Below are 13,841 nucleotides of genomic sequence, written 5' to 3'. Positions count from 1 at the left end.
CTCTTAAGGTGCTACTGAACTTGAACATGGCAGTTCTACTGCAGACTAAAACGGGTACCCTCTGGAACTGGTTTTCTTGATGTACACTTCATGAGCTCTACCGCAGCAAATGTTATGCTGGGAGAAGTTTTGTTAGCTTTTAAGGTGTAGGATTGCCAGTTTTGGGTTGGGAAATACCTGGAGATTTTGGGGGTGGAGCCTGAGAAGGGCAGGGTTTGGAGAGGGAAGGGACTCCAATGTGATAAGAGTCCTGTTGCCAAAGCGGCCGTTTTCTCCAGGTGAACTGATCTCTGTTGCCTGGAGATCCGTTGTAATAGCAGGAGATCTCCAGCCACCACCTGGACGTTGGCAACCCTATTTTTTAAAATGATTTTTTATTTTCCTCAATTAACATATCAAACATAAAAACATTATCCAACAATAAGAATATCAGTAATAGTAAAAAAGACAAGTAATATAACAATATAATGACTTCCCCCTCACCCTCTTCTATCTAGAAATAAACTATCAACTTTTGCTAACGAAACAAATCCCAATATTTTTATTTAATTAACCTAATCTTATTATATCTAATATTATTAAATCAATGAATATAAAATTAATAAAAAGTGTAGACATCATTAAATCGTATTACATCTAATATTATTAAATCAACGACTATAAAATTAATAAAAAGGGTAGACATCATTAAATCAGTAACTAATATGAAATTAATAAAAGACGTAAATAAGGGATTAGATCAAAGGATTTTCTAAATGGTCCCAATTGGCAACCCTATTAAGGTGCCACTGGGCTCCTGTCTCCTTTTGCACGTGCTTGGCCAAAATCTTCTTTCAAAGATAAAGAAAAAAATATCATATAAATTGTTGTCAGAAGCTTGGTCTCTCTCTGGACAGCAGGAGAGAAAGGGCCGGCTCTCTTGGAAGGAACTTGACCAGAAGTCGCCGCCTGCCCGCCAGTTTCCATCTCTCCACTCTGGGCCGCTTTCTGACCGAGCCACGAGCGCCGCCAGCCCTGGTCGCCATGGTAACCAGCGCCACCCTCCTCCGCCACGCCGCTCGCCCGCCTTTTCCCTCACGGGGGGAATCGTCCCCGGGGGGGGGGAATACTCACAAACTGGCCTCTTCGGCCTCTCCTGAAATTAAACGCCATGAGAGCGGAAAAGGCTGAGCAGGGAGGAAGTGACCGCGAGAGGGAATCAGCCCGGACTCGGGGAAGTCATCGGGCGAGGGGGCGGGGGTGGAAGGCCCAAGGCCTACAATTCCCCGCTGTAGAAACGGAGACGCTTTCCCCCTTCGCAACAGCTGCTGAAGAAGCCGCAAAGCGATTGGCCAGGGCATCCTGCTCTGACCAACCGCCGCCCGGTTTGCTGATCCGGCTCTTCCCTTAGCAACCAGCAGCCGTTAATGGTAAGCCCCGCCCCCTCCCCGGCCGGACTTGACGCGTCGGTGAGGGATCGTGTGCTGATTGGCTGGCGGGGGGGGGTGGCCGTCCTGCGCGGCGCGCGCTAAAGTTCTTGCGTGGGGAAAGTTAGGAGAGTTTTGCATGGTGCTGCTGCTGTGTTTTCTCAGCGCGAGTGGCTGGAAATAACTAGCCAGGAGGTGGCAGTTCTCAAGTTTGGAGGCATCGGTGGGAGGGTAGCAGGCGGGCTGGCGTTTTCTCTGGGACGTCGTGGGGGCGCGTAACAAAAACATGCATGCTTTGTGCACGTGTCAGAGAGAGTGATTCACTCCAGGCCTCTGAATTTGGTTGCCGACAGGCTTCGAAATGTCCTGTCCTTGTAACAAACTCTTTATGTGTGGAAATTGGCAGTGGAGGTTTTCATAGTATGCAGGTAAATAGCATCCCACTAAACCTCTGTTAAAGGGGAAAAAACCTTTTTTCAAATTAAATCAAAAGAGTCTCCGTCTAGACATTAGGAAGAATTTTCTAACAGTTTTAGCGGTTCCTCAGTGGAAAAGGCTTCCTCGGGAGGTGGTAAGCTCTCCCTCCCTAGAGGTTTTTAGGAAGAGGTTAGATGGCCATCTGTCAGCAATGCTGATTCTGTGACCTTAGGCAGATGATCTTGGCCATCTTCTGGGCATGGAGTAGGGGTCACTGGGGGTGTATGGGGGGAGGTAGCTGTGAATTTCCTGCATTGTGCAAGGGGGTTGGACTAGATGACCTTGGTGGTCCCTTCCAATTCTATGATTCTAACTGGTGCTCCTGCCCATGAAGGGTAATATTAATTTTTAGAAGATATGCACCCTGTCTTTCTAAGTTAAATAAATTTTATTAGTTTTAAAGCTGTTTGTTACTTTGTGTTTTATTTTTATATGCAGTGATGTCAGTAGACATCATGAAAACGTTATAGTAGTTTGCTAATAATAGCTTGTTTAGTTCATATGTTGTTAATAATAGCTTGTTTGCATAGTAATGCTTTCAAATAGTTTTTTTAATTTGCATAATTTTAATAATGCTACTTCTGTTGGCTACTGTATAGCATGGTGATATGTGTGTCTGAACCAGCCTCCAGGGGCAGTAGTTTTACAACACAGTGAATGCCTTTATGGATCTCTGTGCTTTTAACAAGTGCATGCTTATTCTGTCTCCCTGTACAAATTAGCTATACCTGTTTAATTTCTGCATTTAAGATGCAGGAAAGCAGCGCTGCATCCACAGAGCTGTGGTCAAAATAAAAAGGGAAGAATCGGTGTACCAGTACAGGGGGAAAGTTTCATTTTAAGAAGAAGAATTTCCTCTCATGTTCCCCAATCTTCTACCTGAGAATTCAGTTTTAATTTTCCTACCCCTTGGATGCTGGTAACATAAACTACATATGCTACAATGCAGACAGGTGCTGATTCTGTCTACCTGTCATATTGTCTTGTTTATTTCTGTGCCTATGTTTCCAAGAATAATGCTTATGTGTGTGTTTTTTCCCTTGCACAGTACAAAGCTGAAGTTGAAGAAAACTCGGTGATGGCCAATGCAACCACTCCTGTCCGAGCAGGGGCTGTAAATGTGCCTTTTGGTCATGTGATTGGCCATGAGAAGTGGAAAGGATCGCAGATTGCTCAGGGAGTACAAGGTAAATATGCCAAAAGGAGCCTGCGTGGTATAGTTATTAAGATGTTGGACTTGGCCTAAGAAGATCTGGGTTAAAATTCCCACTGTGCCCCAAAGCTTCCTGTGGGACACTGGGCCAGTCTCACATTGGGGAGGGGCTGTGGCTCAGTGGTAGAGCATCTGCTTGGCATGCAGAAGGTCCCAGGTTCAGTCCCCAGCATCTCCAGTTGAAGGGACTAGGCAAGTAGATGATGTGAAAGACCTCCCACCTGAGACTCTGGAGAGCCGCTGCCGGTCTGATTAGACAATACTGACTTTGATGGACCAAGGATCTAATTCAGTATAAGGCAGCTTCATGTGTATTCTCAGTCTAACCTACTTGACAGGGTGGTTGTGGTGATAAAGGGGAAGGGGATAGGACCATGTATATCACTCTGAGATCCTTGGAGAAAATGTAGAATAAAAATGAAAAAGACTGTAAATGAGTCGTTAAGGAGCAAAACCCTTACAACTTTTTCACTTTTCTGAAATGTTAACACTGCAGGTAAAACAAGATGCCATTGTCATGATAGCGCTTCTGTTTGGTTCTCGTTATTTATTCAGGTTTTCATTTATTTCTGTTGTCTATGAACTCTCAGTTCAGTTACAAAACTATGCTACAGGTTAGTGCATTTGGGGCATTTTAAGTAGGATAATGTCCTATGTTGGAACTTGTGATAATGTGTGCGTTTCCATAACATAGTACATATTGGCATTTGTTTTGGGTTTTTTGCCTGTGAAATGTAAGTTTCAGTGAGGTGGCAATCCTAAATAAACCTTGTAGGAAGTAAATTTTATTTAAGTCCACAAAATGGGGTAAAAAGTATTTTAGTGACGTAGGGGGTTACTGCACTTTGTATTCCCAGTGATGTATTAAGAGTTTGAAAATGTTGTAAAAAATGTCGCTTTAAAAGGGTTTTTGGATACCACAGCTTATAAATGGTTGGAAGACGTCTTCACAGCTAAAGGGGCCAAACAAAGTGCGAACAGTATTTTTTATAACGTTTTCAAACTCTTAATACATCGGTGGGAATACATAGAAAATGCGAACAGGATTTTTTATAACATTTTCAAATTCTTAATACATCGCTGGGAATACAAGTGCGGTAACAGCCAATGTTTCAGTAAAAGTGTACTATCAGGCAGTCAATATTACCGGTAGTTCTTCCATTCGAATAGTCTCCTTTTTTCTTATACTTTTTCAAGGGAAAGTGAAGCTAATTTTAGAGGATGGCTTAGGAATTGTGGACTTCCATCTTTCAAACAGAACTTGTGTTCTTTATATTTCTGAAGCTGACCTGGTAGCAGGAAATGGCTTCAAACGACGACTAGTTCGCTTTAGAAATGTAAGTACCGCCTGTTAGACCGGCTCCATGTTTATAACACAACTCACTTCAGCAACAAGGTAGGACTAATTTCTCCAAATTAGCAACCAGTCAGAAAGCTGCACTTTTCATGTAGCTTTTATCTTTGGTGGCTTAATGATGTCCATGTAGAAAAAGTTCTGATAACTTTTATCAGGACCTCCATCTTGGTTTCTTATTCTAGTGGTGTTCCTGTACTTTAAAGTAGTCAGGTTCATATAAGTCTAACAAGTAAACCTTTCCTCATGATGCTACGTTAGGAAAAAAATTATTTTGTTTTAATGTTTTCATGTCAGGCTATGAATGATACAGGAACAGCGGCAGAAATAAAGATTACCAGTTTCTCTCTTTTTTGGCCCTCGAGCAGTTCTCCAGTCCTTGAATCATAACTTCTGTGAAGTTGGATATTTTTGCTATTCTCAGACTCTTCTGCACCTGGGCCTCAACAAACTGTTTATTGATAATGGGTTAGACAGCTTCTAATCTACACAAGGCCATATAATTGCTACCACTTTACATTCTTCTTACCGTTTTTCAAGTCTCTTCTGTTTTGGGTCTCTAGACTCCATTCTTGGCATGCTTTCCAGAGAGGGCAGGTTTGTTCTATTAATGTGTGCTGCAACATGCTCTATGATCTTTTTGGTCAAGTCCAGCAACTGTTCCCCTATATTTCTGGCCATATCAGTGGCAGTGACATAAGGCAACTGGTTGTTGCATGTCACTGTCTCTGGATCAGGGCAAGTTTCAGCATAAGAACATAAGGTCATGCTGGAGAAGACCCAGGCCCATCAAGTCCAGCAGTCTGTTCAAACAGTGGCCAACCAGGTGCCTGTAGGAAGCCCCCAAACAAGACGACTGCAGCAGCACCATCCTGCCTGTGTTCCACAGCACCTAATATATTCGACATGCTCCTCTGATCCTGGAGAGAATAGGTATTCATCGTGACTAGTATCCATTTTTACTAGTAGCCATGAATGCCCCTCTCCTCCATGAACATGTCCACTCCCCTCTTCAAGCCTTCCAGATTGGCAGTCATCACCACATCCTGGGGCAGGGAGTTCCACAATTTAACACTATTAATCTTTTTTATTCCTCTGACTTCTTTTCCTCGCTGTGTTTAAGGCCAGCAGTCTTCAAGGAATTGTAATAGTTGAGAAAACTCAGATAAGTGATCAGTATTTCCCGGCAGTGCAGAAATTTGTTGTTTTGGAACTTGGAATGGCATTACTTCCAGTGGCCAACCAGGGAGAAGCAGCACAGCTTATTATCCAGCTAGTAAGTACTTCTTCAGAATTGTTAATACTAATGAATATTGTTCAGGGTGCATGCAAACCAGGAGGGAAATGGCAATATACCTAACTTGACAAGTGTTATGAATGTCTTAATATTTCCATTTTTGTTGAGGTTTGGCTCAACAAGTTGTATAGGTTTAAGATTCTGGGGATCTCTTGTTTTTTGGAGTGAAGTTTTCTGTGCTTGTCCCTCCCTTCACTTTCAATGAATGGTTCAGCCCACAACTAGTGCTTGAAATCCTATTTGAACTTTTTCCTCCGTGCGATTACCACAGACATAACATGGTTGCTAGGGCAATCAGGAGGCCCTGCAGCCTCAGGTGGAATGGTTGCTAAAGCTAAGTAGCTGAAACAGCGAATAGGGAGAAAACTAAAAGGCATGCTTAATTTAAGGAGCTCACAGTCCACTGGTTTAGGCTTCAGAAGAAGATTAGACAAACAGACCTATCCTCCATTGATACCCATGATAACTCAATGGAGCATCCTCCTGAGCGCCGGGGGATTAATAAGAGATGACCTTCTCAGTCATAGCCAGTTTGCGAGCAGCTGCATGGATCTGACTGGCCTTTTCCTAAGAAGGCTGTTCTAAATGGACCTTGGTTTGAAAAAAAAACAACCCCAAACTACCTGCCACACTAGGTACAGGACCTGTAATAAAAAAGGTTCAAAATAGCCACAATAAGAGAGGGCTTTTAACCTTTTGCCTGCATATGGTTTCCCAATCTAAATCCCATTTTTCCCACATCGGAAACTCTTTGCTTCTGTCTCCTATCACATAGTAAATGCCAATGGAAGGGAGGGGTATTAATTGGGGGAAACAGCATGAAGGGAAAGACTTCACACACTCACACAGAGTGTTGCTTCTCTGAATTAACTGCTCTCACACGCAGTTGCTTAAAAAAATCCAAAAAAGAGCCCAAGGAATGAGAATCATAAATATTCCCAGCACCTCATCTATCTGTACTCTGAAGCGTAGTCCTATAACTGAGGGAAGTATTGGCACTAAGTCCACTAGAGGGCACTCAGCCTGCATGCGCTTTTTGTTTCAGGTGCAGGAGCAAGCCAAAGACCGAGCCAGCAACCCATTCCTTAATAAGAAGGGGCCGCAGCTCTTGGAGGCTTCTGTGTTCCAGACAGTTCAGCAGATTCCAGGAGTCGGGAAAACGAAAGCGTTACTGCTTCTGGAACAGTTTGGAAACATCCATCAGCTTTGTAACTCATCCCTTCAAGAGCTTGAGCAGGTAGCTGGGCGCGCAGTAGCGCAACAAATCCATACGTTCTTTAGGCAAACTAAGTAAGGTCATCTTGTTGGCATGAAACACGAGCATCTCGGGAGACGCGGTTCACTCTTTTAATTAAGACTATTTTAATAGATGCCCGAGGGATACGCCAACTGGATTTTGCTTTTAAGAGAAAGTCTTTAAAATTCCTTGTTGCCTCATCTCTGCGGTTTGATGCCGAGTTTAAATGACAAGGACATCTGGACATACTGTGCCGGGAAAGGGCTGCATCACAGCCCTTCATGGATGGCACCGAAGGACAGATGCACCTTATGCCAAGAATAGCCACATTACGACATTCCTTCTGTCTAGTCAAGTCTCTCCCTGTTGGGAGAATATTAAATTTGAATTTCAGTGCGTTTTCAATAGGAATAGCGATAACTGACCACTGAGGGGCTACAAGAGTCGAGTTGTGTTGTGAATTGGGTGAAAATCCTGCTATTTGTCTGCTCTAAAATAAAATGCTACCTGGTCCCCGGGTGTGTTTATTTAAAATATTTTAAAGCTGCATTGCATCTAAACATTGCACAAATTGAGAACTAAACGTCACGCGAGTCTAAAACTCAATTCAACCCATTTCCGCTTTGCTAATTTTGCAGAAGATTTGCAAAATGACTTAAAGCCCTGACTCTTAAGCTGTGGGTCCCAGCTCTTGCAGGGGGGTCGCCCGGTGAGCTGGGAGATGAGGCTCTGGGAGGCTGCATTGGCCACCCCATAGTGTACAAAAACACCGCGGAATACAGTCCATTCTTCGGGGATGCTATGTACTTGTGAATGATAAACAAAAAATAAAATAGAAATGGGTTCAGTGTTAGCTGATCTGAGATTCCTGCTTATTTATTTTGGAGAAGGGCAAATAGCATTCAGTTACTCCGTAGGTAACTCCCCAAAAGTAGAGTAAGCTAAGAAGTGGGTCCCAATTCAAAATCAAGGGGATTTTAATTTTTCTTGGGTGGAGTGGGAATTGCCCCCCCTCCTTTAGAACTTCAAAAGGAAAGACTTTTAAAGGACATATTTCCCCCCCCTTTAAAGTGCTAACACCACAGTATAGAGGAGGGGCAGGTTTCAAACAGAACTGCATGGAGGATGGAAGTGAAATCACCCACTGTCTTCCCAGCACAACCCTGAGGCAAACTGAGGCTGCACAAGACTGCAATTTGGATTTTATAGGTAGACGGAGATGCATCCTCTTCCTTGTGCCCTTAAACGCCTCCAAACATCGTTCTGGAGAATTATGTAATGAATTCATAAGATGGCCAGGCGGGTGAACTAGCTCTGCCCTGTAAAAATTGCTCATCTCAGATTCCAGGGCAAAGCTGATATATCAATGACACTCTCCAGTTTCAAATAGCAACAAGAGTGGAAGTTCAAATTTTTAGACTCCTTTTCCCTTCTCCTTCATGGCTCCAAGGCAAACTCAAGCTGCACATGCCTGCCCTTAGCCTTTTATAGAACCTGAAAAATCGTGCCTTTCCATTGTGCACTTAGAAGAAGAGTTGGTTTTTATACGCATACTTTCTCTACCTTTTAAGGAGAATCAAATTGGCTTACAATCGCCTTCCCCACAGCAGAAACCTTGTGAGGTAGGTGGGGCTGAGAGTTCAGAGAGAACTGTGACTAGCCCAAGGTCACCCAGCAGGCTTCATGTGTAGGAGTGGGGAGTCAAACCTGGTTCTCCAGATTAGAGCCCATCACTCTTAACCACTACACCATGCTGACTTAGTGCATAGTGTGTATCTCCCAGGTTCCATATAACATCTTTCTGCTTAAGAGCAGTAATCTGCATGAACTAGAATATTAACCTTGTGTGTAGACCATTCTTAAAAATTGCAAAGGCAGTGTGTTATAAGAGAATACACCTGAAACATACTCATTTCTACATGTACCATGGTATGGTGAACATGGTGTCTGAGTGCCTTGGTGTCTATAAAGTGCATTGGAGCATGTACAGTACACATTAGCAGCATGTACAGTACACATTAGCATGCACAGAGCAGCCACATTAAAACCTCTTAATGTTCTCTTTCCTGATGGAGGGGAGGTTTCCTGTATGCTGGAAGAAGAGTTGGCTTTTATATGCCAACTTTCTCTACCACTTATGGGAGAATCAAACTGGCTTACAATCACCTTCCCCTCCCCACAAAGGCACCCTGTGAGGTAGGTGGGACTGAGAGAGCTCTTAATAGAACTGTGATTAGCCCAAGGTCACCCAGCTGGCTTCGTGTGTAGGAGTGGGGAAACGAATCCAGTTCACCAGATTAGCGACCGCCACTCATGTGGAGGAGTGGGGAATCAAACCCGGTTCTCCAGATCAGAATCCACTGCTCCAAACCACTGCTCTTAACCACTACACCATGCTAGCTCCCAAAGGCTTGTAATAAAATTTCCTGATCTTTATAGCAAGGGAATGTGTGTGTGAGTTATTTGCCCTGTGTGCAGGGAGGGGGGGCGATGTAAAGAAACTTCCATCTGGTATCGACGCAGATAGGTCAGAGGGCCTGAATAACACCTTTTAGCTAGAAGCAGTAGCGTCACTTCACTGCCATCGTGAGACGGGATTGTCGGCTTTCTGAACGGTGTGAGGAATTGTCTCCTGTCAGCCTGTGTTGGTACAGTACAAATAATGCAAACCACATTTCACAATCGGACAAGACACTAAGCTGCCTTTCAAATGCCAGGCACTTTGAAAAGCGGTTTTGTGACGAGTTGTGGGAGGAGAATGAAAGTTCTGCTGGGAGCAGATCTTGTATAGGTCTTTGGATCCCAGCCACAGTTGTGTTGCCAGGAAAAGCAGAGTGCCCATTTAGTATGAAACCAAAAGACTTAAAGCATTTGGAAACATGCACTAAACTTTTAGCCCTCTCAATTAAAGATTTAGCTCTTAAAAGAGCTATCTTCTGCCTTGAAAAGCATTCATTACTATTAATATTAAAATTGCTTTGTTGGATTCGCATGCACTGAAGTCAGTGGACAAATTATCGTTCTCTTCAATAGATGGAAGAGTCTTGAATGACTATTATTAGACTTCTGCAGCTGACTCATCAAATTAAGAATCCTGGACTTATTCGTTTAAGCAGATTTGCCCAAGGGAATCAATTCTCTCAAACGGCATTGTGAAACCAAGAGGCGTGAACTCCCTTTTCAGGGTGCTGCAGGTCCTTGTTCATTGTTATATCAGGCTTTCGTCCACACCTGACTTGCGCACCTGGAAAGCAGCTTTACGTAAATCTATCTTGTTTCAGGTGACAGGCGAGGAGGCTTGCTGTATCGGTGGAACCTGAAAAATCGCTTTTTCAGAATGCGGTTGGAGCGCTGCCAAACCAGAATGTGTGGGAGGTTCTATGTGTGATTCAAGCCCTGGGCCATTCTGTATAACTTTCTGCGGAGTCATGGCTTTGTGGCGTTCAGAGGTTATAACCCTACCCACCCAACCATAGCTCGCTCACTGTGGTTCTACTTGGCGCTCTCATTCAGAGGAATGCATAGAAGGGCAAGGGGAAAGTGATACATCTTTGTACTGCCTGCATTCCAAATTTGAAAGACATCCCAGTACAGGTGGCTGCTTTGTAGTCATGCCTGAATCTACCTCGTTCGGTTTCGATCCAGGCTTCATTATTTGCCATTGCAGGAACCCCCGACAATTTAATGCTGGCTGCCTGGAAAGTAAGGTCGCATTCTGATTAGCTGCATTAGCCGACCGCAGCCTAACAATTGAATTGACTAAATATTAACCTGAGGTTTGCACAGCTGAATGAGGGTGTTTAATTAGAGCATGGAAGTCGCTTTCAATCTAGGCACAAATGAAAATTGCTTGCGGTTGCGCCACTATCCCTTAGTCCTCATTGCAACTGAAATGTGTCTGGCTGCATCTGTGCATATGTCTGTCGTTAATCCTTGCCCCTTCGTTACCTGTCTACCTGACAGTTGAGATATAGATCAGGAGGGTGGAACTACAAGCTGTGTGGATCCTTTTCCCCTCTCATCACGTCAAATCAGTAGATGTTTTAATCCTTTACTCTGCTGCTGGCCCTCTATTCCTTCTCCCTGACCTGGGGGTGTGTGTTTTTTCTCCACAAGGAATAACATATTGCCCCCCTCTCTCTCACCTCTCGAGGAAAAGTAACAGGAGTGTGTGTGTGTGAAGCAGTTATGGCTGAAAATCTTGAACATGAGAAGAACCATATTGGATCAGACCAACCACCCATCCAGTCCAGCATTCTGTTCATACAGTAGCCAACCAGCTGCCTCTAGGAAGACCACAAGCAGTACTGCAACAGCATCCTCCTGTCCATGGTCCCCAGTAACTAATATAAGGAAGCATACTGCCTTCTGGTACTGGAGTAGATATCCATCATGAACAGTAGCCCCCTCTGCCATGAATTTGTCCACTCCCCTTTTAAAGCCTTCCATTTCTCTTCTGACACTCCTTCACTCAATCTGAAGTTGCCAATTGCTGCTTTACTTAATAAGAGAGTGTTCAGGGGGATAATTCTGTAACTCACAGTTCTGCTTTAAAAGCTGGACAGCAAGTACCCCGTCCCATCTCTCTTTTATTTTGATTATGCTACTTTGCATAATGTACTGGGTGTTGAAGGTGCCTTTATTTTCACCAGCACTACGAGTTTTTAAATCTAACCTTCGTGACACAGAGCAGACTCTATGATTTGGCTTTTGAGTGAGTGAGAGATGTAGGAAGTTAGCTAGGAATCAAAAGCATTGTTTGTATTTCAGCGAGCCGAGACAGGCATAAGCAGGAAGGAAATTTAGTTAGAATCCTTCAGATTCTTCCCTTCGTGCCTTTGCATGAGTCATCTGAAGGGCAAAATCTTCAGTTGTCTTGTTCTGCTGAAATAAAAGGGCAGAGATGCCCTCAGGTACATATACTTCCCCACAAAGTTCAGCTCTGGTCTCTTAAAGGAAAAAGAAAGTAATATCTCTGACAGATCTTTGACACTTGGCAAAGTTTCTAGGTAACCAAATACCTGCATGTCTACACAGCCTTGGAAATTTAGGTCATAGATCAACAACTCAATATTGAGTCTTAGCTGCTAGGATGGGCATGTATCATTTTTTAATCTGCTATTAAAATAGTCTTGCCTATTCTCAATAGAACTATTCATTTTTAAAAACACAGTAGGACGTGCAGTGCATTAAGAATAGTGTTGACAGGAAAATCTTTGGAGGGTAAGTGCATGTTTTGTAAACACATGTTGCAAAATTTGCAGCAAGGGAGAAATACCATGTGTCAATGTAAATATCATGGCAATAATTCTCAATGGATACTTAAATCCAGAGACTGGGGGCATGGACAGATAGGGTAGCTCTTTCTATAAACCTGAGAAAAGCCCCAGGTTTGCAGAAAAACCTGAAATCTTAAAAAAAAAAAAAAGCACACATACATTTGGATGAAGTAAAACACTAAAATGATAAAAGTGCTTGTAGCTTTAAGAAATGAATGCAGATCAAAGGTACGTTGGTTGGTGGTTCCTTACAGGTCCTCCTGAATACATATAAAGGAAACGCCATACAGCCTAATGTGCAATAAACACATTTTAGGAACTCCCGTCAGCTATGCTCAGCAGGAGATTTCAGCGTATTCCTGCAGAGGCCAGACTATGCTCCTGTAATTTAAATTTAGTTAAATCAATTATACATATTTTATTACACTGTGAATTTTATCCAGGGATTAGAAATAAGCTAATTTTACCTGTGTTGACTAGAATTTTTAGAAATGTTAGCCATTCGGATTATTTTATTGTTAAATTTTTATTAGAAGATAAAGATGCTTTCATCTCTTATTCAGTGGCAAAGTTCTGTTATGTAGCCAGTAAGATACGGAGATACTCAGTTGGGGTTTTAAAAGTGTAATTTTGTGCTATTTGCTGGTCAAATGACTGTAAATAAACTGAACTGAACCCAGGAACCCAGCAGAGAGTCAGTGCTGGAAATGGATATCAGCCTGTTCAAGGTCATGAGAATTTAAAAAGTCCCAGAAGGGAAGATCTGGGCAACAGGGAGGAGGCTTCCAAATCACCCCCACCCCTGCAGTTCTTCACCCATTTCCCCTCCCTCTTATTTCTTCTAATACATTATAGTCATTTGGTTTTTCCCCATATTTGCATAAATTAAATGTATTCATTTATCATTTTATTTCCTATGCCCCTTTTAATTATTTAAATAGCAGGCCTGCTGCAGTAGATTGAGCAAGCCAAAGAACATGAGTAATCAAGAGCTGTTAACTGCTAATGAAGTTAATGTCTTTATCTGCTAATCTGGCCATATCTGTTACCAGAGTCTGAAATGGCTGCAGAGCTCCTTGGTGCACATAAGGATCTGTATAAAGAATGGCCAGGTAAGGCTGATGGGTGACGTCACAGAGACAACTGCCTCCATTTCCCCAGCTGAATATAGAAGTTGGTTTTTATATGCTGACTTTCTCTGCCACTTAAGGGAGACTCAAACTGGTTTACAATCACCTTCCCTTCCTCACAACAGACACCCTGTGAGGTAGGTGGGGCTCAGAGAGCTGTGACTGGCCCAATGTCACCCAGCTGGCTTCGTGTGTAGGACTGGAGAAACAAATCCAGTTCACCAGATTAGCCTCCGCCGTTCATGTGGAGGAGTGGGGAATCAAACCTGGTTCTCCAGATCAGACTGCACCGTTTCAAACCACCGCTCTTAACTACTACACCATGCTGGCTCTAATGTGTCAAACCACTGTGTCAAAATACCTTTATTACTGCTAAAATTTCCTGACTACTATTGTATGAGCACAGATGCACGAATATTTCTCAGGGGGATGGGGAACTGGGCTCAGA

At 43.2% G+C, this 13,841-nt stretch overlaps 2 protein-coding genes across 2 annotated transcripts in view; one reads left to right on the top strand and one right to left on the bottom strand.

The window, feature by feature from the left end:
* CEP89 (centrosomal protein 89) overlaps positions 1 to 1,211 on the bottom strand; it is a 51,521-nt gene extending 50,310 nt beyond the window's left edge. Inside the window, exon 1 of the mRNA XM_056862568.1 lies at positions 1,114 to 1,211. Within this exon, the coding sequence (XP_056718546.1) occupies positions 1,114 to 1,152 (39 nt within the window). The 5' untranslated portion in view covers positions 1,153 to 1,211. The remainder of the gene's footprint in view (positions 1 to 1,113) is intronic.
* FAAP24 (FA core complex associated protein 24) overlaps positions 1 to 7,067 on the top strand; it is a 152,225-nt gene extending 145,158 nt beyond the window's left edge. The window contains exons 2-5 of the mRNA XM_056862563.1: positions 2,945 to 3,070; positions 4,294 to 4,433; positions 5,574 to 5,726; positions 6,793 to 7,067. Coding sequence (XP_056718541.1) covers positions 2,962 to 3,070; positions 4,294 to 4,433; positions 5,574 to 5,726; positions 6,793 to 7,041 — 651 coding nt within the window. The 5' untranslated portion in view covers positions 2,945 to 2,961 and the 3' untranslated portion in view covers positions 7,042 to 7,067. The remainder of the gene's footprint in view (positions 1 to 2,944; positions 3,071 to 4,293; positions 4,434 to 5,573; positions 5,727 to 6,792) is intronic.
* The last annotated feature ends 6,774 nt before the right edge of the window (positions 7,068 to 13,841 follow it).

The sequence above is a fragment of the Euleptes europaea genome, chromosome 17, assembly GCF_029931775.1.
Source record: "Euleptes europaea isolate rEulEur1 chromosome 17, rEulEur1.hap1, whole genome shotgun sequence".
Taxonomy (NCBI): Eukaryota; Metazoa; Chordata; class Lepidosauria; order Squamata; family Sphaerodactylidae; genus Euleptes; species Euleptes europaea.
Note: the sequence above shows the minus strand (reverse complement) of the source record. Positions and strands in the feature narration are given on the sequence as shown.